Source organism: Meles meles, chromosome 10, assembly GCF_922984935.1.
Source record: "Meles meles chromosome 10, mMelMel3.1 paternal haplotype, whole genome shotgun sequence".
In the NCBI taxonomy this organism is placed as follows: Eukaryota; Metazoa; Chordata; class Mammalia; order Carnivora; family Mustelidae; genus Meles; species Meles meles.
The window spans coordinates 109,173,137-109,198,758 of NC_060075.1; the positions used below are offsets into that span (position 1 = coordinate 109,173,137).

At 39.1% G+C, this 25,622-nt stretch overlaps 1 protein-coding gene across 2 annotated transcripts in view; it reads left to right on the forward strand.

The window, feature by feature from the left end:
- AMPH (amphiphysin) overlaps nt 1-25,622 on the forward strand; it is a 276,162-nt gene that overhangs the window by 122,428 nt on the left and 128,112 nt on the right. For both annotated transcript variants that reach the window (XM_046021643.1, XM_046021642.1), the window contains exon 3: nt 22,167-22,221. In XM_046021643.1, coding sequence (XP_045877599.1) covers nt 22,167-22,221 — 55 coding nt within the window. The remainder of the gene's footprint in view (nt 1-22,166; nt 22,222-25,622) is intronic.

The following is a 25,622-nucleotide window of genomic DNA, read 5'->3' on the forward strand; positions in this document are numbered from 1 at the left end:
AGCTTGAGAAAGAGAATGCCCCCTTTGAAAAACTATGTATGATTTAATCATATTAATGCTAAGAGCTACGTCAGGAGAATGAGGGTAGAGGTGAGCTGGGTAGGTAGATGGGCCACGAAGGGCTGGTCGGCCTTCCTTCCTCCCTTCCTCCCCTCCCCCTTTCTTGCCCTCTCCTTCCCTTCTCTGTATCCTTTCTTCTCTTCTTCCTTTCCTCCTCCGTTTTTGTCACCAGCTTTATTTAGATATAATTGACACGTAACATTGTGCAAGTTTAAAGTGTACAAAGTGTTGATTTAATACACTTAATGTATTACAAAATGATTACCACCAGAGTGATACCACCTAATTCCTATTTTTATTTTGTGTGGTAAGAACATTTCAGATCTAGTTTCGTAGCCACCTCCAGTATATACCACAGTATTCATAACTGGAACCACTGTGCTGCACGTTAGAGTCCCCAGAAGGTCTTCATCTTGGAACGGGAAGTTTTTACACTTTGATCCATATCTGTCGTTTACCGCAACCCCTAGACCCTGGTAACCATCATTCCAGTCTCTGTTTCTATGAGTTTGGCTCTTTTAGATTCTACATATAAGTTATATTATACAGTATTTGCCTTTGTCTCACTTATTCTGCCTAGCATAATGTGCTCAGGGCCTGTGTATGTTGTTGCAAACAGCAGAATGTCCTTTCTCATGGAATAATATTTCATTATATATTTCATTACCATTTCAATAATATTTCATTATATATATACATATATAAATATATAAACATTATATACATTAAGTATTCCGTGATATATTCCATTACACACACACACACACACAGACAGACACACGCACATGCCCCACATCTTTTTTATCCAGTCATCCATGGATGGACACAGGTTATTTCCATATCTGACGACTGTAGATAATGATGCAATAGACACAGGAATGCACATATTTCTTTGAGATCTTGTTTTCATTTCCTTTGGATATATACCCAGAAATGGAATTGCTCGATAAGGTAGTTCAGTGTTTTTTGTTTGTTTGTTTGTTTTTTCTAGAACCTCCACACCGTTTTCTACAGTAACTGCTCTAATTTACATTCCGCCAGTGGTGCCGAAGGGTTTCTTCACTTTCCCCACATTTTTGCCAGCACTTATCTCTTGTGTTTTTGATGGTGGCCACTCTAACGTGTGAGGTGACATCTCTTTGTGGTTTTGATTTATATTTACCTTATGACTAGTGAGATTGAGCACATTTCCATGGTCCTGTTGGCTGTATGTCTTCTTTGGAAAAAGGTCTATTCAGTTCCTCTACCCATTTTAAAAATTGGATTGTTTGTTTTGTTGCTGTTGGAAGAGTTCCTTATAAGCTTTGGATATTAATCCTTTTTCAGATATATGGTTTGCAAATATTTTCTTCCATTCTATAGGCTGTCTTCTTACTTTGTTGGTGGTTTCCTTTGTTATGCAGAAGTTTTTTTTTTTAATTTGATTAGTCTCTTTTAATTTGTTGTATAACTTCATACTTTTAAATTTGACAGCCACAGTGGACCAATTCCTCAATGACCATAGCTGCTAAAAGGTAATAAAGATTAAATAGACTATCGGAATGGTCCTATAACCATTAAAGAGATTGAATTTGAAATTTAAAATCTGCAGAAAAATCTTCAGGACCAGGAGGTTTTAGTGAGGAATTATGATACCTAAAGAAGAATTAGCACCAATTTTATGCAGTCTTTTACAGAAAGTAGATGTGGCCAGCATGACCTTAATAGCCAAACCAGAAAATGACAGTGTCAAAAGAGAAAACTGAAGATCAATATGTTTCATGAACTTAGACATATAAATCCTTAACAAAGTATCAGCGAATCAAACCAATGATTATAACCATGAACAAGTAAGATTTATTCCAGGTATGTGAGTCTGGTTTAACAGTCCAAAATCAATCAGTGTAATCCACCATTTAAACAGGATAAGGAGAAAAAAAACCATGCAATCATACTAATTGATGTAGAAAAAGTATATGAAAAAATCTAACATATATTCATAATGAAAATGGTCAGCAAATTAGAAATAGAGAGCAATTACCTCAACTTGATAGAGTATATACAAAATAACTAAGGCTAATACCATACTTAATGGTAGAAGAATGAATGCTTATCCTAAAATTGGGAACAAATCAAGGATGTCCGTACTCACCAATGTTGTCCAATGTAGAACTAAAGGTTGCAGCTGGCACAATAAAGAAAAAAAAAGGAAATGAAAGGCACACAGATCAGAAAGGCAGGTATGAAATATTTATTTTCAGGCATGTTGTGAACATAGGAAATCCCAGTACCTCAACACAAAACTCCTAGAACAAATAAGTGAGTTCAGCTACGTCACAGGATACAGGGTCAACATCCCCAAATCAATCACATTTCTATATATTAACAATGAACATGTGGAAACCAAAGTTAAAAACATAGTAACATTCCAAATAAATGAGTTGTTTACTTCCCAAAATATATGTCTATATGCTGAAAATTATAATAAGCTAAAGAAAAAAGTCAACTAAATAAATGAAGAATCATACCATGTTCATGGATTGGAAGACTCAACATAGTAAAGATATCAGTTCTTACTGAATTGGTGTATAGGTTTAATGAAATTTGATGGAATTCTTATAGCAGTTTTTTTCAAAGACATACACAGGCTTATTCTAAAATTTATATGGAAGCATGCAGACCCTGGAATTCTAGGTTAAAAGGGAGATAAGAAGAATAAAGTGTGAAGAATCACTCTGTTTCAGTAATAAGTCCTATTTTACTGCTGAAGTAATCAAGACAGTATGGTATCAGCAGGGTAGACACATAAATAATGGAACAGAATAGAGAACTCAGAAATAGAGTCACACAACTATATTCAGCTGATTTTTGACAAAGGTACAAAGACAATGAAAGAAAGTCTTTCAAAAAATTGTCCTGTAGTAACTGGACATTTATAGACCTCCCCCCCACAAAATGAACCTTGACCAAAATCTAACTCTTATACAATATTAATTCAGAGTGGATCAAGGACTTAAATGTAAACATAAAGTCTTAAAACTTTTGGAAAAAGAAGAGAAAGTCTTCAAAATATAGGAATAAGCAGAATTTTTAGACTGGAGTCCAAAACTCACAATCCAAAAAAGGAAGATCTGATGAATTGGATTTCATCAAAATTAAAAAATCTTTGCTCTGCAAAAGAACTCTTAGGAGGATAAAAAGACGAGTATTTAGAACATATAAAGAACTCTCAAAACTCAACAGCATAAAACAAAAACAATCTAGTTAGAAAGCTATGAACAGACATTTCACTGAAGAGGATATCAGGATGGCAGAGAAGCCATTCATAAAAAGATGTTTAACATATATTTAGCCATCAGAGAAATGCAAACTAAAAATATAATGTCACTATATACCTCAGAATGGCTAAAATAAAAGTTCGTGATAACACTAAAGAACATTAATGCTGGCAAGGGTGTGGAGAAACTGAATTACTCATATATTGGGTACCAATGATACAGTTCCACTGGGTAACATTTTGACTGTTTCTTATTCTGTAAAAGTCATGTACTGTCATGTAACCCAACAACTGTACTCTTCAGCATTTATCTCATTTCCATAGACATGAAAAATTATGTTCATACAGTATCCTATATACACACAAATGCTTATAGCAGCTTTATTTGTAATGGCTCCAAATTGGAAACATCCCTGATATCCTTCAACAGGTGAATGGTTAAACAAACTGTGGTCTGTCCACAGCATGCAATATTACTCAGCAATAAAAATGAAATTACTGGTAGATATGGTAACCTGGATAAATCTCTAGGGAATTTGACTGAGTGAAAAAAAGCCAGCCCTAAAAGTTTACATAATATATGATTCCATTTGTAACAAACATTATTGACATAACAAAATGGCAGAATGAGAGGGAAGAATCACTATTCTTGCAGGTGTTAAGGAAGGGAGAAGGGAGACGGGTGTGGTTACAAAAGTGAGCACAAATGATCCTTGTCCTGGTAGAATCAGTTCTGTATCTTAACTGTGGGGATGGATACATGAAATTATACATGTGATAAAATTGTATAGAACTAAATACACATACATGTATGAGTGCAAGTAAAAACTGGGAGATTAAGATTGGTGGATTGCATCTATGTTGTGATATTGTTCTCACTATAGTTGTTGCAGCAGTGGGGGAAACTAGGTACAGGATAAAGGACTCTGTTTTACTTTCTCTAACTGCATATGATTCTCAGTTACCTCAATAAAAATTTCTGTTGAAAAACATCCCCTTTCACACTTTCACTTAGAAAAAGCTGACCACCTACTGCTTATATCAGATAAAAGTGCTTTAAGGTAAGAGCCAAAGACTCACATTTTTACAGAGATGGAGAGGGAACATAAATGAGGAAGTAAGCAAGGAGAGAACAAGGAGTGGTGAGGGTTGGGCTGAATTACAGGATGCACAGGGTGTGAAAAAGCAGCTCTCAGTGCCAGCTCACATTTGTCACATGAGAATGGGGCCCAGAGTTGCCACATCTGAGTCCCAGAAAAGGTGAAATCTGCATTTTACATGAAATCTCAATTGATTTGATATATTTTATATTTTTAAATAATTTTGAATTTATAGAAAGTTATAGGTACAGAGAACTGTTGTATACCCTTTACCTAGGTTTTCCAATTGCCTTATCATTCTCTCTGTCCATCCATCCATGCATCCACCCAACCATCCATCCATCCCTCTGTCCATCCCATACACCTATTATCTCTTTAGTATACAAAAAGGACACTCTCCTACAGAGCCACAGTTCATCCATCAAAATCAGTGAATGACCATCAATCCCATATTATCACCTAATTTATTACAAACCCTGCCTGAATTTGCCTGCAATAAAGCTTTTGCTCAGAGAAAATCCTGTTAAGGGAAGGAAAAGACAAGTTACAGACTGGGAGAAATTATGTTCAACATATTGTTCACTTATGTTCTTCAAGGTCCAGGGACCATTCCACAGTCAGATTTGCATTTAGTTGTCAAGTCCCATTAGCCTCTTTAAAATTGAAGACGTTCTTCAGTCTTTTCTTGTCTTTCATGATCTTCAGATCTTTGAGTACAGAGCAGTGTTTAATTGTAGAATGGCCCTTGACTTGGGTTTGCTTGATCATCTCTTGTGTTAGCTTCATGTGACCCTCTGTGGCAGGATCTTCCCAGTGTGTGATATCAGGACACACATGATTCTGATTTGTGCCTTTACTATGGATGTCAACTTTTATCACTTTGTTAGAAAGAGGCTGTCTGCTTGATTGCTCTAGTCCTTAGTTGTAAATTCATAAGTAATCTTAGAAGTATTTTGTGGAGATAGACTTTAAGACTCTGTAAATACCTTATTCCTTCTACAAACTTTCACCTATTGGTTTTATCAGTTGAAGCTTCTTGTCTAAATTGCTGTTATTTTGATGGTTGCTAAATAGTGATTTTTTTCCCTAATTCCTTCTACACTTATACTTAGCATTCTGCTCCATGGTAAAAATGTCCCCTTCTCTTCTAATTAATTAATTATCTTTGTATGGACTTAGAGATTCTTATTTCATTCAGTGGGTTATAAAACATTACTGCTAGTCCTGGGGCACCTGGGTGGGTCAATGGATTAAGCTTCTGTGTTCTGCTCTGGTGGTGATCTCAGGGTCATGGGATCGAGTCCTGCGTCAGGCTCTCTGCTCAGTGGGAAGCCTGCGTCCCCCTCTCTCTCTGCTTGACTCTCTGCCTACTTGTGATCTCTGTCAAATATATAAATAAAATCTTTAAAAAAAAAACCAACCAAACAATACGTTTGTTTTTTTTTTAAAGATTTTATTTATTTGACAATTTATTTATTTATTTATTGACTAGTAATAAACTAGTCCTTTTGAAGCACAATTGCACTAAATTTAGCCAATGGGGGAAGTACTGGTAGTGACTTCTGTGTCCCCATTATTTTTGAGACCCTTTTTTTTTTTTTTAACATTTTGCCACAGAATGTTCTAAGTTCATGTTGTGGTTGCCCTACCCAGCCTTCAAATGAGTTGCTTCTTTAAAGAGTCCTGGGTTTGTTGTCTTCTTAAGTGGAGAATGGCATTTAGAAACTAGGATCTGAGTGCTGGCTATATTCTTTGGTTCTAGGGTATCATGCTTCTAAGTCTTCTAATTGAACAGAATTAACACGCATGTATTTATAACATACTCTGTGTTTTTTCTCATCTATTTATCTGAAACCATGGCATCTGTTATTACAGTTCAGTACCTCCTGCTTTGGGTCTTCCCTTTTATCATATTTATATTTCCTTCTTTGAGAGTGATAAATCTGGCTTCCTTTATTTCCAATATGTATTTATTGTGCAATGCCTTTAAGGTAACCAGTCTCCTGACAATTTGGACGATCTCCTCATCTTTTGTGTTGTACCAGTCAAAAGTTTTCTCTGCTCCTTCACTGTGGGCTGATTCACATTGGCCTGCCCTTTTCTCCTCCCATCTACTCTATGCATGTTGGTCAAGACTCATCAACCACTTGGCATACCCCTTGTGTAGTGGTATGCCTGCTAAGAGTTCTCTGTCCTGGCTTTTGGCACCGGACTTCTAAGAGTTCCTCCCCTATCCCTACTAACTTTGACTGTGCACCAGTGGAAATAACTAAGTTATTAAATGTTGGCATCTAATTCAGTTTCATAATGGAGCCCACAAAAATATCCATGTCTACGGGATGATTCCTGGGCTACATTATACTAAATATGTAAGTACTATACATATAAGTATACTAAATGATGAAATTTATTAATGTCCTAAAGGAAAGGTAGCAGTTAATATAGTCTGTTAACTTACTGGAGTGTCTTCTTTTTAGACTTTAATAGAATGAGTTATCAATTAAGAAGATGTGGTTTGTTTGTATTGTCCCTAAAGAATTAAAATGTGGTTCCGGCCACCTTCTCAGGAATTCCTTGTAAGAAGTGTAGTAATACATTTCACAGGGTGGTAGAATTGGCCCTAATGATCTTGGCTCCATTGTGGCTGCTGAAGGAAGTCACAGAAGAATTCTCCACAGTGGGATGAAGCCCCATTCATCTCAGAGGAGCCCTGTGCTAATTACAGGTTTGTTATTCATAGAGCATTTCCCTCCTATTGTCTGGTTTTAATACTTCCACTTAATCTGAGCATTATTTCATGTTCTGTATTTGAGAAAAGAAATCATTTATTCAGGGCCAGTACAGGTGGAAAAGTAAAATGTTTAAGTTGTGTTAAGGCAGAAATAGCAGATCTATTTAAGATCAAAGAGGTCAAACTATTTGAAATGCAGCTATGATGTTCATGACATTTGTTAATGGGTGATATTAAGGATGAGATATGGGGCTGGTTGCCTTCACATTCAGTTTATTGCCCACTGTTTGATATCTTTTAGCAGAATACAAGGTATAAATTAGTCAGCCTTATCTTTGGGTCCGTTATATAACAGACGAGGCTGTCAACTGGAGAGAAAGCAAGTCTTTTGATGCTTGGTGAAGACCTGTCATAAGTGGACATGGCAGACCAGCAGGACAGAATTCTGGTGACATTTCAGCAAAGAGTGTATAAGGAAAGTTCCTACTGAAAGTTATAGTCATGAAACTTCTCCAACAGAGGATGAATAGTCTGTAGATCAAGAAGACAACATAGATATAGGGTGGTGATAAGTTTCCATTTCCTTTAATGAAATCAAATAAAGCAAGAGTGACATGTGGAGCGGTATGTTATACTCAATCTGCACCTGAGAACATCTCTACCAGTAGCTCTATCTGTGCCTCAGAAATAAGTCTGACTCCATACCTACATTCTTAACTCAGAAAAATCCATGGTCTTCTGTCTGGAGTAATTTCCTTAAGTTAGCCTTTTAAGAATATGTATTTTCATGACTTAGAGAAAATTCTGCTTGGGTAGTCTTGGCCTTTAATCAATCCCCTGTTTTGTAGGACATGAATTATTTGTAGCTACAAATTGCCTTGGGCTTCTTCTCGCATTCAGAGCATTAAACCTTTCTTTAGTCATACCCTAATTTTATCCCACTGTCCCCTGTAGTATTTGACCCGTACATCCTATCCGTGATGCAAGTGGCTTTTCTCTGTAGCACCATATTGAGGAGACTGATAGGAATCCAGATGCTCTGGTGTAGTGAAAGGCAGAAAGGAAGCTGGTGGAGTGAATAGTTGGTGGTCCACATCTAATAATATCATTTAGGGACTGAACTGCTTACTTCCAAGCTCTTCTTCCACTTCCATTTCCCCCACTGCAAGTGCTTCCCTACGATTAAATCACCCTTGCCTGACCTGCCATGTCCATGTGTTCCAATCCCACCTTCTCTTATAGTCAACTGACAAGTATTTCCTGCATGAGGTCTTTCCATTCTCCTTAGTCAGCATCTTCCTCTATAGACTCCTGTAGTACATCCTTTATAGTTCATCTTGTTCCATTTCTTATATGACAGTATATCCCTGTCCTCCTTAGATTATGAAATATTTAAAGGAAGACACCCTTAGCCATTTAAAAAACTTCCATGCCCTCTAGCACCTATTAGGTAGGTACTTAGTAAGTACATGCCTCCTTTTTTTTTTTTTTAAAGATTTTATTTATTTATATGACAGAGAGAGAGAGAGATCACAAGTAGGCAGAGAGAGAGAGGAGGAAGCAGGCTCCCTGCTGAGCAGAGAGCCCGATGCAGGGCTCGATCCCAGGACCCTGGGATCCCAGGACCCAGGTCAGGGCATGACCTGAGCCAAAGGCAGAGGCTTAACCCCCTGAGCCACCCAGGTGCCCCAGTACATGCCTCCTTGTCACACATATTCTCTGTCTTTACTTTTTGTCTTAGATATTCCATGCCTCCTCATTCATTCAGTATCAGAGCCCTTCTTCATTGTCATTTACTTTTCCTATTTTATCTTAATTTTTGGCAGCAAAATAGTCCCTGGAGAATGTCTGATATGGCCTGGAATTGATTCCAATCTGGATTATCAAGACTAGAGCAAAGCTTTGGCCCCTCCGTGGAGGGGAGTTCTATGCTAATTCCATGCTACTTCATAAATATCAGCTGGCACATACATTATTTTCAAGAGCCTTGTATATTTACTAACTTAATGTAATTAATTTTAATCATGCAGAAGGATGTTTTTCAGTCCTTGAATCCCAGTTATGTTCTCCAATTTTAGGTTTTTTTTTTTCCCATGTATTGTATCTTGGAGCAAGCTCACTCTTCGCTGATAGGACAGTGTTTTCACCACAGAGCATTAATACATTGAAGAGATACCAGTTAATTGTTTCTGAGAAGCAATTAATTGTTGAGTCTTGTTGCTTGACTTTATGGGTTTCCATTAAAGTTTAAACTCAGTGACCACACAATATTCTGTAAAAGAATTTGTGTGTGTCTACATCTCTTGAAATAAAGTTTTCCTAGAGGTATTCCTAGTTCTAGCTAACTTTATGTTTCTGTGAGAATTCTGTAATACCGAAAAGCATCTAATTGAACATAATAATAATTAAAAAAAGAAAAGCAAGGCAATGACTACCTTTAGAACTAGTGAAAAGGCAGTAAGTCAGGAGCACAATGGTTTGAAAACTTACTTTTATAATTCTGTATCTTAAGCTGTTTGGGTATACAAATATGTATTTTACTGTTAATCTTTTAAATGTGCATATACCAAAAAAAAACCAAAAACCCAAAACAAAGAAGAAAATCATCTTAGTGTGCAAAAATTCTTCCAAACTTAAAATGTTTCCTGTTAATATCAACTTTCAAGGAATTTTGTAGGTTGATAGATGCATGTTTGGAATAATAATATGTAATTGTTTAGACATCCATCTGCCTTACATTTATTAAGTGTTGTCTTCTTGCCAGGAATGTATCTAGGTCTTTGGGAAACTTCAGTGAAGACAAAGATCACTTCGATCGTGGATCTCATATTCCAAAACACAGAAGCAGACAATAAACCAAACATCATAAATAAGATTTACAGGGCACCTGGGTGGCTCAGTGAGTGGAGTGGCTGACTTTTAGTTTCAGCTCAGGTCGTGATCTCATGGTCGTGGGATGGAGCCCTGCATTAGTCTCTGTGCTCAGCACAGAATCTCTGTACTCAGCTTGAGATTCTGTCCCTCCCTCACCCTGTGCCCCTCTCCCATTTCCCCATTCACTCTCTCTCTCAAGTAAATAAATTAAATCTTAAAAAAATAAATAAACACGTAACATTGTCGTCTAGAAAATGATGAGAATTATAAAGAGAAAAACAAGTTTTTTTGTGTGTAAGTAGAGAATACGTAGAGCAAGGTGAAGGGTATCAGAAAGCTTGGAAACAGCAAGTTTCAAGTTTTGCTTTAAAGGGGAGCAAGTAAATAAAACTGGAGTTTGGGGGAGGATGTTATTTTTCTTAAGATGGCAAAAATACATGTATATTAGTGGGACTCATTTAGTATAGCAGGAAAATGCAATGAATCACAGAGAAAGGGAAGAACAGCTGACTCATGTCCTTGAGTGTGCATGAAGTCATCAATCTTGTACCCAGGTGGAGGGACTGCGACAGGTACCTCATCGAAGATAATAGGCAACAGGCAAGATAGAACGTCCCTGTGGATAAGTATATATTGAAAGCATTTCTTGGCTGACCCAACACGTAATTATTGAGCGTCTGCTATACACAAAGCAATGGAAGCAGAACGGTAACCATGTCAGTCATCGTTCTTGTCTTTGTCAAGCTGGTGGTCTAGGGTGCAAAAGTCATCCTTCTTTTTAAGCAGTTAAAGTAGTAGAAAAAGACACAGGATTGTGAAAAAATACAGATACCCATGATGCATTTGGGTATCCTAGTTTCACCACTTAACATTACCACACAAGTTTACTCTCACTCCAGTTGGTATTCTGAGAAAAAAATGATTTCTACACCTTCCCACAATCTCATTTCCAGCGAGACTCCCTAGCTTGATGGGTGTCTATCAGTTGTTGCTGCAAAGGTTCTCACTCTAGCGTGAATCACAGTGTGCTAAATATCCATGAAATGGTTATGTGCTCAGCTATGAGACTCTTAGTTTAACTGATGTAGTACATTCACTGTATAGCAAAGAGCAAGGGAATATAATCCTGGCCACTAAGCCCCTAGTTAAGACTGTAAGCTTCCTTGGTAATATTGTTTTAATGGAAAAGATGGGTTTGTGTGTATAGTCTCGATTTAGAGTCCTTTCTTGATAAGTATAACCCACTATGATTGCCAATCCAATTGACTTGTGTGGGAGGGAACAGAGAGTTGAAACATGAGGTGTCAAAAGAATAGATTGGCCCTTGCTCTACAAATTCTCCTATATTTTTCTATAGTCTCTCTTTTATTTTCTGATACATCCATTCATCCACTATTTTGCTCATTGGCTTTTAAAGAGCAAGACATGTTTATCTGCTTCCTGTGACTGTTCAGGTGTTGCTGTCCATAGTGCTAGAGGGTAGAAAGAAAACAAAAACATGCATTGGAAAACCTGTCTGTCTTTTATCCTCTTTACTTTTATTTGTCTTATTACATCTATAAGAATATCTCTTTAGGGGGCGCCTGGGTGGCTTAGTGGGTTAAGCTTCTGCCTTTGGCTCAGGTCATGATCTCAGGGTCCTGGGATCGAGCCCCGCATTGGACCCTCTGCTCGGCAGGGATCCTGCTTCCCCATCTCTCTCTGCCTAGTTGTGATCTCTGTGTGTCAAATAAATAAATAAAATTAAAAAAAAATCTCTTTAGATATGGCGTAGTATATAAATAAAAAGCTTTAGTTGAAACCTCACCAAAATTTGCCCTAACTACAGACACTCCAGGTTTCAGTTCGTGCCGCTCCCTGTGGTGCCTGGTGCACAGTTAAGAAATCTCTTCCAGAGGAAGCTCTTTGTGTTATTACTCTGATGGTTTCCTTTCATGTATCCCATGCTATTAACTTTAACTGTATTTTCCCTTACTGCATTAATTAACCGTACGAATGGGAGAGGGTTTCGTATCCCATTCCTCAGCCTTCAGTTAGAGACCAATTCCGTATGTCTTCCACTTCCCCTTGTGAAATACGCTTGTTATCTAGTTTGGATGCTCCTCTCCGAATGATGCCCAGATTGATCGCATTGTTGTATAATGGGATGCAGAGAATAAGGCGCATCTCTCATCCGAGCCCAGGAAGGCTGTCTGAAGTGGTTGTGAAAATCTGCCTGGATGTGGTGCAGTTGATTTTCAGGTTTGCATCCGTATCATTTGCTCCCATTGTCTGTGATTCTCTCTCATAAATCATCCTGTACCCCCATGCAGACTGTGCATTGGGGTTGCAGCCTAACTGACGGAGGCATTGGAAGGGATATCTGATGCTGATGGACTGAAACCCAGAGCCACTGTTTTTTGTTTTTTTTTTAAACTGTCTTTTTGGCCATCTTGCAGTAGCTACATCAACACACTGAGTGTCAATTACACTATAGACACAGTGACAGACTACATTAGAGGCTTCCGAATAACTGTCAGAATCACCTGGAGGCCTTGTACCAATACTGACTCCTGACTCCCCATCTGGACTTCCGTACCAGCTCTAAAGAGCCATCAGGTGGTAGTAACAACCTGTATGCATGCCTGAGATCATATCAGTATAGTAAAGGCAGTGGCTTCCTTAATTGCACATCTATTTGAATATGTCCTTAACCTAGACAACTCTAAGAATCTTCTAAGGAGCTTAAAGAATTGACACATTTCCAAGTCACATCTGGGTGGCTTAGGTAAAAGCAGTGATGAAGTGTTTCTATTATGAAGACTTCCCACAAGTAGGCTTAGACATCCATAAAGTGTTTTGCACAAAACCCCATCTCACTTGATTCCCCTGGAAGTCCACAGTTTTAATTCTGCTTTTTGTATTAGAAAACTGAATATGTGTCACAAAAGCTTCCATTTTGAGCATGAAGCTGATGGTTCCTTTGGCCATTGCTATTCATGCTGTCTTATTTCCTTACAGTTATTTATCACAGTGACTTGACTTTTCTCATATCTGATGTTAAGTCACTCTTACATATCTGTGTAAATTATTCCCATGCATTTTAAGTTCCTCTATTATTGCAACATTTAAAGCTATCATGAAAATCTTTCTGAAAAATAAAATTATGTATTTGAAACTTAGGAGTACAAATGCAGCATTCTAAATTCCCAAGTAGCTTGTTTTGGGGAGGTTTTGCATATTCCTCATGAAGATACCCCTTTGTAACACAATGTGTAGCAAAACTTAGGTCAGTCAAACATCTATGAAACACCTATTCTTGTAATTTCTCTTTCTCTCTTTCTCCCTCTTTTTAAAGATTTTATTTATTTATTTGACAGACAATGAGAGCAGGAACACAAGTAGGGGGAGTGGGAGAAGCAGGGAGCCCAATGTGCGGCTTGATCCCAGGACCTGAGATCATGACCTAAGCCCAAAGGATAATGACTGAGCCACCCAGGAGCCCCTGTAGTTCCTCTTGAAAATATTTTGTAGAATAATCATAGTAATATAATTAAACATCCAGCTTTTATGGAATGCATACTGTGTGCCTGGCTCTCTGCTGATATTTTCCATGGACTATCTCCCTTCACCTTCATGATAGCTCTTGGAAGGAAGTACTATTATTTTACTGATGTGATGAGGAATCCTAAGCCTACAGAAGTTAGGTGGTTTGCCCAAGGTTGCAGTTAAAAGTAGTAGAACTCAGATTTTAAAGCTGGGCAGTGTGGTCCCAGAAACCAGCCATCTAACCACTGTGCTACAGGAACCCCATAGAACATACTCTGGGAACTGTGAGCTTTTGAGTGAAACAAGTGAACAGTTGGTATTTTAATTTCAAGATTAGGACTATATCATGAGAACACAGAAAACAGTGTCTTGCGTTAAGCTGTTGTCACTGATCAACAGCTGATTCTTCGTGGACAGCTTCATTCATTCTCAGCTGTTATCCATGCATTTGTAAGCTGGGGACACAGAGATGGTGGAGGCCAGTGAGGCACGTGGGCTCTGGAGGCAGATTATGTAGTCTGAATCACGCAGACTCCCGGGGCTCTGGTACTGGCTTCCTGTCTACCAGCAGTAGGATCTTTGGGCAAGTTGCTCAGCCTCTGCGTCTCAGTCTTCTCTTTGGTGAAAGTGTGCTGACTTCAGGGAGTTAATTTGAGGATCATCATTTAACCGGGCTGTGGCCCTTGGGACAGCATCTGGAACAAAGGGACCACTCAGTGAGTGTTAGACTTTGGGATCGTGTTGCTGAACTATGAACTTGCTTTGAGAATATCATCATGGGCTGAATTGTGTACCCCTAAATTTATATATTGAAGTCCAGGACACTTCAGAGTTGGGAGTATATTTGTAGACTGGGACATTAGAGAGGTAGTTAAGATTAAATGAGATCATCTGGGTGGGTCCTAATACAGTATGACGGATTTCTTTATAAGACGCAGGACGGACACCAAGGATACATGCAAACAAAGGCCACCTGCCTGCAAGCCAAGGAGTGAGGCCTCAGGAGAAGCTAAACCTGCCAATGCCTTGGTCTTGGACTTTCAGCTGCCAGAACTGTGAAGAAATAAACTTGTATTGTTAATACATGCAGTTTGTGGTATTTTGTTATGGTAGCTCTAAAAAACTAATACATCATAAATGGAGTTTCAGGAACATTCTACATATTATACTGTGACTAGCACAATGATTGACAGGGCACCCCTTCCCTCTCATTAATACATCTCATTAATAACTTGACAAAGCAGTTGCTTTTCTCCTACTTTTACAGCCTGTCCAGTTTGGTCACAATGCAACATCATAGACATCTACACCCCAGAAAGGGACATTGAACAATAAGCCATTGTTGGGGTGGGCGTCCCATGGAGTTTCCCTGAATTTGTGTTGATTTCCTCTCCACTATATTAAATACTGTGTTCTAGGTATTAAGGCTAAGGTTGAAAAAATGTTTATATAATACTCCTAAAGCACCTTAGGCGTCACATGTACACACTCACACGTGTGCATGCATGTACAGAAAAAAAATGGGATGGCTTTTCAGGGATCACAGACTCACTTGCCTAACGGCAATAAAGCTTATCTTCACATTGTATCCAACCTGAATGTGGTGACATTAATACTTCTAACTAGACAATTACGTCCCCTTACATACACGGGTTAGTTTACCATAAGACCAGAATAGAGATCTACATGAACTCGAGTTAGTTGGCTTAAGGGAATTCTATGGAAAATTTGTATATGGAATTATTAATAGCTAGATTATTGGTTTTGCTTTGTTGAAAGGTTAAGAATATATTTGATGTGTTTTTCAGATTGTAAATATTCTTGGAATTGCTGACAAGGGGAGTTGGAAATTGGGCCAGGAATCTGGGATGAAATTGTGGAAGCTGAGATGTTCTCTGCTGTCACATGTCCTTGTACCCTCTTACCCTCCACTGCCATCAGTGCGGATTTCAAAACCCATTTAGATTTCCTCTCTCTTCTAAATCTTTTGCATTAATATCTGCCAAAAGAAAAAAAAATTGAAAAGGAGAAATTTTTCTATCATGTCAATGTTAGGTTCTTAATGATGGCTCCTGTTAACTACAAAGAGCTTAAAGAAGGAAACAAAAAATGTAAATTTTAGGGACCCTCCTGCATTTACCTTTGAAAATCTGTCATCTTCCAGTATAAGTACATCTGACTTGTCATAGGGAAAGAGCTCTGTTTCTTCACAGACCAAGAGTGCCTTTAGTATTCAGTGGCCTAACATTATCTTTAATCATAAGTGGATTCAGATTAGTCATCTGTTAATCAAGGTGATGATTATGGCCTCATCTCCTTGATAATCTAATTTTCTTCTAAGCTTCAAAAATGATAAGAAATCTTATTAGCATTGCTTTTAATGTCTATCTGAACTCTGAGAAATTGGGCCAATTTTAACTTGAAGACGTTACTTAGCCTTTTCATGAGAAAAATGTCAGGAAAGGCCAAAAATAATAATGTAACTATGGGAACTTCTATAGGCTCATGATCACAGATGAGATGACAGGATTTACCTTTGTGAAATCATAACTTGGTGACATTATATCTCTTCAGATCCAACTCTTATATGTCAGTACTGTTGGCTTTCTATCTGAGCATCAAATCACAATTTCTGAGAGGCAAGTTAATGAAAATATTTCTGTAATATATGTCCATCCTTTCTCTTGTCCATCCTTTCTTTTTATGACAAAAGCTACCTGTAAGTGTAAATTAGTACTACACTCACAACATTTTAACAAGTCAACTCAGAAAGCCCTTGGTTGTTTAATAGGTAATGAATGCCTCTTGTTTAAGGTATTTGGCTAGATTTGCATAACCTTATGAGTAATATCCACTGGATTTGGTTTTGCAAGCACAGTCAGGGCCATAATGGTTCACAGCCTTGCACAGGGGTATCATATACATGGTGGTATATGGGCCTGCCCTTGAATTTTCAGTAATTGCTGCCCTGAGTGTAGTTCCTTAGAAATTATTCATTCATTCTATGCATTGTATCTACAATTCAATCAAATTAATGCCTCAACTGCGGCTTCTTTCTTTTGGGCAGAAGTAACAGGGTTAAAGGTAAGCTAACAAAATTATACCTCTTTATGGCTTCTGAAGTTCTAGGTGTAAGTATTAACAAATATTGATATATTTTTAATGCTTCAGAATTTAGCATATCTAAACAGTAAACAGCTTGACTCATTAATCATCAAATGTCATTCACCACAGCTAAAAGTAGCCTTGTTTTTAAGCCCAGTGCCTTTTTTTGAGGCACTTTTGAGACACTTCTGAGTTTTGGAGTCTGTGGTAGTTCTTACTTCTTACTTCTTCTTACTTCTTACTAGGGACTTGGCTCACTTTGAAGGAAACATGTTTAAAAGTCATCTGTTCACTTAGCAGAGTGCAGTAGGAAACTTTGATGCAGTAATGGTCCTTTGAAACTATCTAGGTTCAATCTTTGTTTGAAGAATGGGGGCTGTTCAAGGTGCTGAAGAGAGACTTTAGATAAAATCTATCCAGGAGCAGCATGTCTGGGGCCCCTCTCCTCCAACCCCTCCCCTGCCTCCCCCATCTACCCCAGGACATATATACAAATAATTAAGGAATTGGTTCTACTGAGGACCAATCTGATGTCAAACAATTTGGAAACAGGTTTAATTAATATAGAATGTTATTTCTTTGTATTGAGTAAGACATATCTGAAACCTTCTGTGTTTTTGTGCCTGCAGTATTCTTTCTCTAACTATTTAATTAGATTTTAAGTTTCATTCTAATCCTCGGGGGAGGATGTGACTCTCCTGAGTAGTGCTTACAGAAGGAATGGAAGAAAGCAACAGCTTTAAGATACCACTCAGCAAAGGAATAAAGAGATTTTTTTTGACTAGAGGCAGTGATTCTCAGACCTTTGTCAGGTTTTAAAACCATGTGTACTTTTTGCATGCCTGTTGATTTTTTTTTTTTTTTATTATCTCCATGATGAAACCCAAAATGATCCTGTCTTGTTTTCTAGGACAGCTGGGAAACAGGGATCTAGGGAGACTCTTTCCTTCTCCCTAGCCTTACAAGAGTGTGACACCCAAGAGAGTGTGTGGGTAGAAGTAGCTTTAATGAGAAAGGGAAAGCAGACCAATTCCCTTGGGCTGTGTGGGAAGAAAGTGAGGCCTGGCATTGTCTGGGCTAGAGAAGCAGCAGCTTCTGACACTGATAAATGATTCAACTGAAAAAATAAATGAAGAACCTCCAGCACCAGAGCCACGTTATTATCCTATATGCCAGGGAAAGGAATGTTGTAGGCGAGAATCCTTCTTAGATCTTGTCCGAGGAGGAGTATTAGTTGGCAATCAGACAACTTAATTATAATAGAATCACTTGGCTTCATCTTGCCTTAAGCCCTGGGGAGAATGTGCCCCATTACTCTACAAGTTAGAGTAATAATTTCATTTTACCTTATAGAGTACAATATAAAGGATTTGAAGGGAGAACATACTACATATAGTTGTAGATGGTGTAATTTTGAATCTGTTTTCTGTGCAATACATAATTCAAGGCTGAATTACTGAAATGGTAATTTTCAGAGGAATATGGAACAAATTTCAGATGCAGTGAAATCTGAGCTTTGGTATAAGAATTTATTTCTAATTTAAAACCTCTTTGTGATTCACATAGAATAATGCTGTTAAGAAAATTTTATTAGGCATTTGGTTCTTTAGAAGAACTACTTCATGGCATATCATAGGTGAGAAATTTCTCTCCAGAGCCTTTTACCTTTTTGATTCAGGCAGAATTTTAGATGATCTTCAAGGTGGTTATTACCAAATGATTTATGAATCTTAATAATCATGAAGAAAAATTAAGAATTTTAATCATTGGAAAAGAAGAAAGTTATTTAAGTCAGACTTTGAGTTTATCTGCTTAAATTGAACTCATCTGTTTAAGCCATTATTGTCTAATTTGAACCTTCTGCTCCTCTTACATACCTAAAAAATTTCTTCCGGGATTCTTATTTCATTTTTTAAAAAAATGTTCATTGCTTCCCTTGGCCTAGGGGAATGCAGTATCTGGAGTGAAGCCTGAATTTATTTCATGCTCTCTCTTTTTCAGAAAGAAAAGGCAATTGTGGGATTAGCTTGACATGCTTTATTTCTTACACATTTGGGAAAAGAATACCCTTCCCCACTACTCTTTTGAGATTTCCAGAAACCATGAATGATCACGGTGACTCATAACCAGCTGGCTTTGTATGGCTTTCTGAGGGGAAAGCAGACTCCTAAGTGAAAGACAAGCTCTTCCTAGCTCAGTGCCTTGCACACTCACTGGGAAGGACCACGAAGGGTGGGACTGTAGAGCTCTGGAGTGGACAGCTGAAAACAGGGGATGTTTGTGCAGTTCTGCATTTAATCTCTGTGTAGGTCTTCTTTGTACATCGTAACAGGTGGCTTAGTAGTTTAAAAGAATGGTTTCTTCTCCATTTGCTCCCCTCCACCCTCAGTAAACTGACGTTCCAGAGAGATTCTTTAGGTGTATTTTGTGGCTCTCTGTGCTGTAGACAGACCATTAAGTATCCCCAAGGTGGACACTTCCCCATTTTGAGAAGCGAGGTCTCATGGGATTCAGAGCCTTCTAATTGCACCTCTTAGGGCTGTAGGCTTTAGATTGATCTGGGTCTAGATCTGTCCAGGTAAGTCAGACGTCTGATTGTGGGTATTCTCTCTGAATTAAATGCCATCTATTAGGATGCAGGATTCTGGACCTTGCTTCCTTTCTCTTTGTACCATTTACCTCTTTCTATCACTTGACCAGCATGCAGGCTTCCATTTGCTAAACTGTCCACTTTGTCCTTAATCCTTCCAATTGGATTTAGCTTCTGAAATGTTTCTGTCAATGCCTTTGGTGCTTTTCTGCTAACTCTATTGACTTTTTTTTTCCTGTTAGATTTCAGCCTTCTCCATCTCTCAGCATTTCCAGTGTTGATGGTGAACCATTTTCTCAGGCCATTTAGGGTAGGGGATGCTCTGGCAGCAGCATGTCAGTGGCTTTTGGCCAGAGACGTTGATTTCTCAGTTGTGAAACTATGAACAATAGCTGTGCTCCACATTCTTTCTACTCTGTGATTCCGGCGGGAGAAGCAACCCACATCTGGGGCATTATAGGAGGGTAGAGGGGAAAGAAATGAGAGGACTGCATGATGGCTTCTTACCACTCAGGAGTAGGGGCGTGGCACTTCCACTCTCATTTCATTGGCCAAGGTTGATGTTGATGGGCAGGAAGTGTAGTCCTTCCCCAGATCAGATCAGGTCACGGGGGTGTGGGGCAGAGTAGACTTAACAACGATACAGCCTCCCACAGCCTTATATTCAGCTTAGATACTCAGAACCAGACATGGTCCCCTCACATCATAGATCTTAAGTATGGGGAAGATGTACTTCTTTCTTTCCCAAATGCTTTTTGTGGTGGTATGGACCCCGGTCTAACCCCACCTGTTTCTTTGGATCCTCTTCATCCTCTACATTTACCCAAGTGTTGTTCTATTCATTCTTCTCATCCTTTCCCTACAGTTTTCCACTTTACGTTGATGCTCCAGAAATCAAGAATATTTTTTTTTTGTTTGTTTTTGTTTTCTTTTAAATCTAGCTTGTGGTAGTTAGCCTTAACATCTTTCTGGGTAGTACAGCAAAACAAGAGAAATGTAGAGTTTTGATTTTAAATCATGTGGAGACATTGTATATACTAGATCTTGTAGAAAAATAGTCTCATCCAGAAGTCCTTTTGAGGTCTAGTCAAGTCTTAAACACTCCTTTTCGGAGTTTCTTTGTATTAATCACTGTCTATCTTTAAATGTGGTGAGCATTTTCTTTACTTTGTACCCCCGAATACTTGAAATGGGTATTGCAGAGCTAAATGTAACCTGCTTTGCAATGCACTTTTTATTTCGATACTTCAGTTCCTCTACTAGATTGCAATTTACTGAAGGCAGTAGGGTATTTTTTCCCCCTTCATACCTACCCCCTTTTTTGCTCAATGTTAACACATGCTTGTTGAATTGAATAAGACTATTATAGTTGCTATTTCATTAACTACCAAGGTGGAGTCCTTCTGTGTGCTAGCTGTCTGCACACAGTTTATTAAATGATTGTGCAGTTAAAATGTATATTTTAAAAATGTTTCCAATTTCCCTAGTACCTACCCTTTCTGAGCCCACTGGATTTAGTATCTACTCTCCACAAGGGGGGTTCCTTGCCTGAGACCTTTCTCTGGTATCCCCCAGGAGTAGCCCTCAACCTGGTGGCTAATCTGACTAATCGGAGTTGATGAGTGAAGGCCCCAGTTCCCTTGCTCTCCAGTTATCTAAAGGGGGCCTAACACTTTCTCCCAGAGCTCCCCAGTGTGTACAGATTGAGGCTGGGCTGCCCACCCTGGTAAGTTGCTTATCATGTACCATGTGTTGGTGCTCGTCCCCTGCCTGCCTCATTTCTCCACTGCAGGCAATCTCATTTTAGTCTCAGAGTTTCTAAGTCTAATCCAAACCAAAACAAAGATTTTATGTCAAAATTTATCATTTTCGACTGTCTCTATTTTGGTGATGCCAAATAATAATATAACACACACCACAAATGTAGTTTAAAGATTTCTAGTGGCCACATTTTATAAAGTAGAAAGAGTGAAATTCATTTTAATGAATTTAATGAAATTCAGTTTAACTCAATGATGAGGGAGCAGAAGCCAGTTGAAGGCAAAGCATAAGCAGACACCCTGCAACTTCCCCTCCCCCCTACTCCTGGCTGGGATATATGGGATATTCTTCTAGGAAGCTCCCCACTGTCTTCCTGTTATTGCTTTGCTCGAGGGAAATACAGCCTTAACTTGACAAGGCAAGGTCTCTGGTACCTTGTAGGTCCTCTTGAGCACGTGGAAGTTCTTTTGAAAATCTCTCTTTTTCTTTATTTCCTCCAATCCCTTCGTATATAATCAATTGCTCCTCACAACCCCAGTGCAGTTTTTTCTGCCCATGGGTCCTGTCCCCTTGCTTTTCTAAACCACCATTTTGCACTAGAGATGTCTCAAGAATTCTTTCTTGGCCATTGACTGCAGACCTCGCCCCACTGAACCTCATCTGTATTCCAAAACCACATCATTAGTATATCCCAAATATTATCATTTTAACATGTGAACAATATAAGACTTATTTAATTAGATTTTTTGGAACCAAGTCTCTGAAATCTGGTATTTACACTTACAGTTCATCTTCATTTGGTCAAGCCACGTTGCAAGCACTCAGCCACATGTAGCTAGTAGCTACCATATTGAACAGTGGTGATCCATTTCCGACTGTTGTATTCCATGCATCAACATTTAGGGACTTGCTGGCTCTTGAATATATAGGAGGCTCTCCGGTGGGTCAGTTTCCATTCTCAGCAAAATCTTACTTAGCTTTACTTTTAAACTGAATAAAATCTACATGGATGGGTGCCTTATTTAGTCTGTGTGTACATATTTATGTTCTTTCAAGAATGAGCCTCTGGTAATAATAACTCTGAGACTTACTGCCTTTCACGTGTTTCCATGCAAAATATAGACAAGATTCTTAGCATCTCTGTGTTTGTGTGTCTTTCAGGCAGAGGGTACCAGGCTCCAGCGAGAACTCCGGGGCTATTTAGCAGCTATCAAAGGTAATGTGTGTGAGTTGTTTGCTGCCTGTTATGTTACCAGGCACAGACTGTTCTTGAAATTCACGAGTGGCGGGATTAAGTGTTAATTACAAATCCATTTGGTTTTCTGGCAAGATGCACTTGAGCACAGGTGTTCATTCCACCCACTCCCAAATTCCCATTGAAATGATAATTAGAATATACAAGGAAAAAATGTCCACTGTTATGCTGCTAACGAGGAATAAGTGCCTCTCACACCAGAGATTTCTAGGAAGGTGTGAGATAGAGCGAGCTTGATACCTTGTTGGTTTATATCCTAAGAGAGAGCATGTCCCAAGTGTAGACCACTCACAGACTCATACTTCAGTCGTCTAGCTGAAGGGGCGAGAAGGGGCAAGATACCACGGCAGAGGCAGTTGGAGGGTTGTCGGAAATCATGGCCCTGGACCACCTGTGACTTAAAGAGATCAGCTGCACGTGCAGCCCTGTCACTGGATGGAGACAGAGAGGCTGTGTGACCTTGGTTCCGGGCCTCAGCCATGCAAGGCAAAGAAATGAGGTGGGTGGAAGAGGATAGGAAAGGGCAGTCAGGAGGTGTGCTCTGTTACTGCCTGCTGTTCCTTGTAGGGCTGCCTGCACTGAGGTAGACCCAGGTGCAACCATGGGTGTGATGGATCACACGGCAGACTTTGAGATTAGTGGGGGGAGAATGGATCATAAAGAAAAAAAAAGAAAAAGACCAAACTACATAGCACTGAAAAAGCTGTGGGGAGCAGACCCCTTTTATATACTGCTGCTAAGGCAGCTTCCCTGGAGAGCAATTTGGCAAAAGCCTCTAAATGTCTATATTTTGGGGGAGTGGGGTGGGGATGGGACGTCCCATTAGACATAGCAGTTCCAGTTCCAAGAACTTAACTCTAGTAATCTCACTGTGGGTGTGTGAAATTGTTTCAGAAATAGTGATAAGTAATGAAATCATAATCTTAAGAATAAAAAAAATTTAGTCATAATAGTAAAGCATTAGTGAAGTTGATATATAAACTAAACTATATTTAAGCTCATATAGGACAAGCATATAATTTTAACTCTCATGACGACTCTGAGGTAGGTACTTGCATTGTCTTCATGTTATAGATGAAAAAGTTGAGGTGCAGAGAGGTTAAATAGCTTGTTCAAGATCATGAACTAATAAAGAGCATGGCCAAGATACATACCCTGGTCCACATGTCTCCTAAGGCATTGCTTTTTTATAAATTGAAGTATAATTAACATACAGTGTTATATTAGTGTCAAATGTACAATACAGTGATTCAACAATTCTATATATTACTCAGTGCTCCCCACGGTAAGTGAACTCTTAATCCCATTCACCTCTTTCCTCCCTCCCCCACCCAAATCCTCTCTGGCAACCACCAGTTTGTTCTCTGTGTTTGAGTCTGGTTTTTGTCTCTTTTTTCCCCTTTGTTCTATTTCTTGTTTTATTTCTTACATTCCATATATGAGTGGAATCGTATTTGTCTTTCTCTGTCTGACTTATTTCACTTAACGCCCTCTAGGTCCATCCTTGTTGTGGCCTTTGCCTTTTTTTTATATGTATTTTTTAAGATTTAATTTATTTGTTAGAGAGCACAAGTAGGGGGAGCAGCAGGAAGAGGGAGAAGCAAACTCTTCACCAAGCAAGGAACCCGAAACTGGAATCATGACCTAAGCTGAAGGCAGATGCTAAACTGACTGAGTACCCAGGCACCCCAAGTACAGGATTTTTTTTTAAAGATTTATTTATTGTGGTACCCGGGTGGCTCATTTGGTTAAGCATCTGCCTTTGACTCAGATCATGATCCCAGAGTCCTGGGACTGAGCCCTGCATGGGGTTCCCTGCTCAGCGAGGAGTCTACTTCTCCCTCTGCCTCTACCTGCCACTCTGCCTACCTGTGCTCTCTCTTTGTCAAATAAATAAATAATATCTTAAAAAAAGATTTATTTATCTGACAGAGCATGCACATGAGTGGAGGGAGGGGAAGAGGGAGAAGAAGAGACTCTCAAGCAGACTCCACACTAAGTGTGGAGCCTAACATGGGGCTCGATCCCAGGACTCTCAGATCATGACCTGAGCTGAAATCACGAGCCAGCCGCCTCACCGACTGAGCCACCCAGACGCCCCCACAGGATTTTCTTTATGTTGCCTGATTTTTTTTTTTTCAATGTTGGTTGTTTTTTTTTGATGTGGATGAATTTGTTGAATGAATGAGTGAATTCAGTCTCCTTCTCAAGTCTCTGTATTTTGGTCAGTTTTACATCCTTAGTAACATCCTTAGTAGGAAGATTGCTGTTTTATCCTTTAATACTAGAATAATTCTTTTTTTTTTTTTTTAAAGATTTTATTTATTTACTTGACAGAGAGAGATCACAAGCAGACAGAGGCAGGCAGAGAGAGAGAGGGAAGCAGGCTCACTGCTGAGCAGAGAGCCCGATGCGGGACTCGATCCCAGGACCCTGAGATCATGACCTGAGCTGAAGGCAGCGGCTTAACCCACTGAGCCACCCAGGCGCCCAAGACTGGAATAATTCTTTTCCTTACTAGGGGTCTAGGAGAATCCACCAAATGAAGAGTTAGTTCCAGAGGGACACTGGGGCAGCATCAAAGCAGCCTTTCAATGTTGCAGATTGTGTCCTGCTTCCACTTCTAATGGACACATTCCCATATGAAGGAGAAAGGACCTTCCAGGAACTCTTCCCCAGCACGTTCTGTTAACAAATCATACTCCATAAAAGGGACCTATGTCTAAATTACTCTGGTCGCAGCTGGTTGGAATGAATTTTCGTTTCTTTTTTTTTTTTCCATTTTATTTATTTTTTCAGCGTAACAGTATTCATTCTTTTTGCACAACACCCAGTGCTCCATGCAAAACGTGCCCTCCCCATTACCCACCACCTGTTCCCCCAACCTCCCACCCCTGACCCTTCAAAACCCTCAGGTTGTTTTTCAGAGTCCATAGTCTCTTATGGTTCGCCTCCCCTCCCCAATGTCCATAGACCCCTCCCCCTCTCCCAATCCCACCTCCCCCCAGCAACCCCCAGTTTGTTTTGTGAGATTAAGAGTCATTTATGGTTTGTCTCCCTCCCAATCCCATCTTGTTTCATTTATTCTTCTCCTATCCCCCTACCCCCCCATGTTGCTTCTCCATGTCCTCATATCAGGGAGATCATATGATAGTAGTCTTTCTCCGATTGACTTATTTCACTAAGCATGATACGCTCTAGTTCCATCCACGTCGTCGCAAATGGCAAGATTTCATTTCTTTTGATGGCTGCATAGTTGGAATGAATTTTCTAACAGAGCATAATTACTACAGGACCCTTAATATGTTAATATAATCTCCAGAAGCTCTATGGGTGGCTAGCATTTACCAGGTATTTGATGA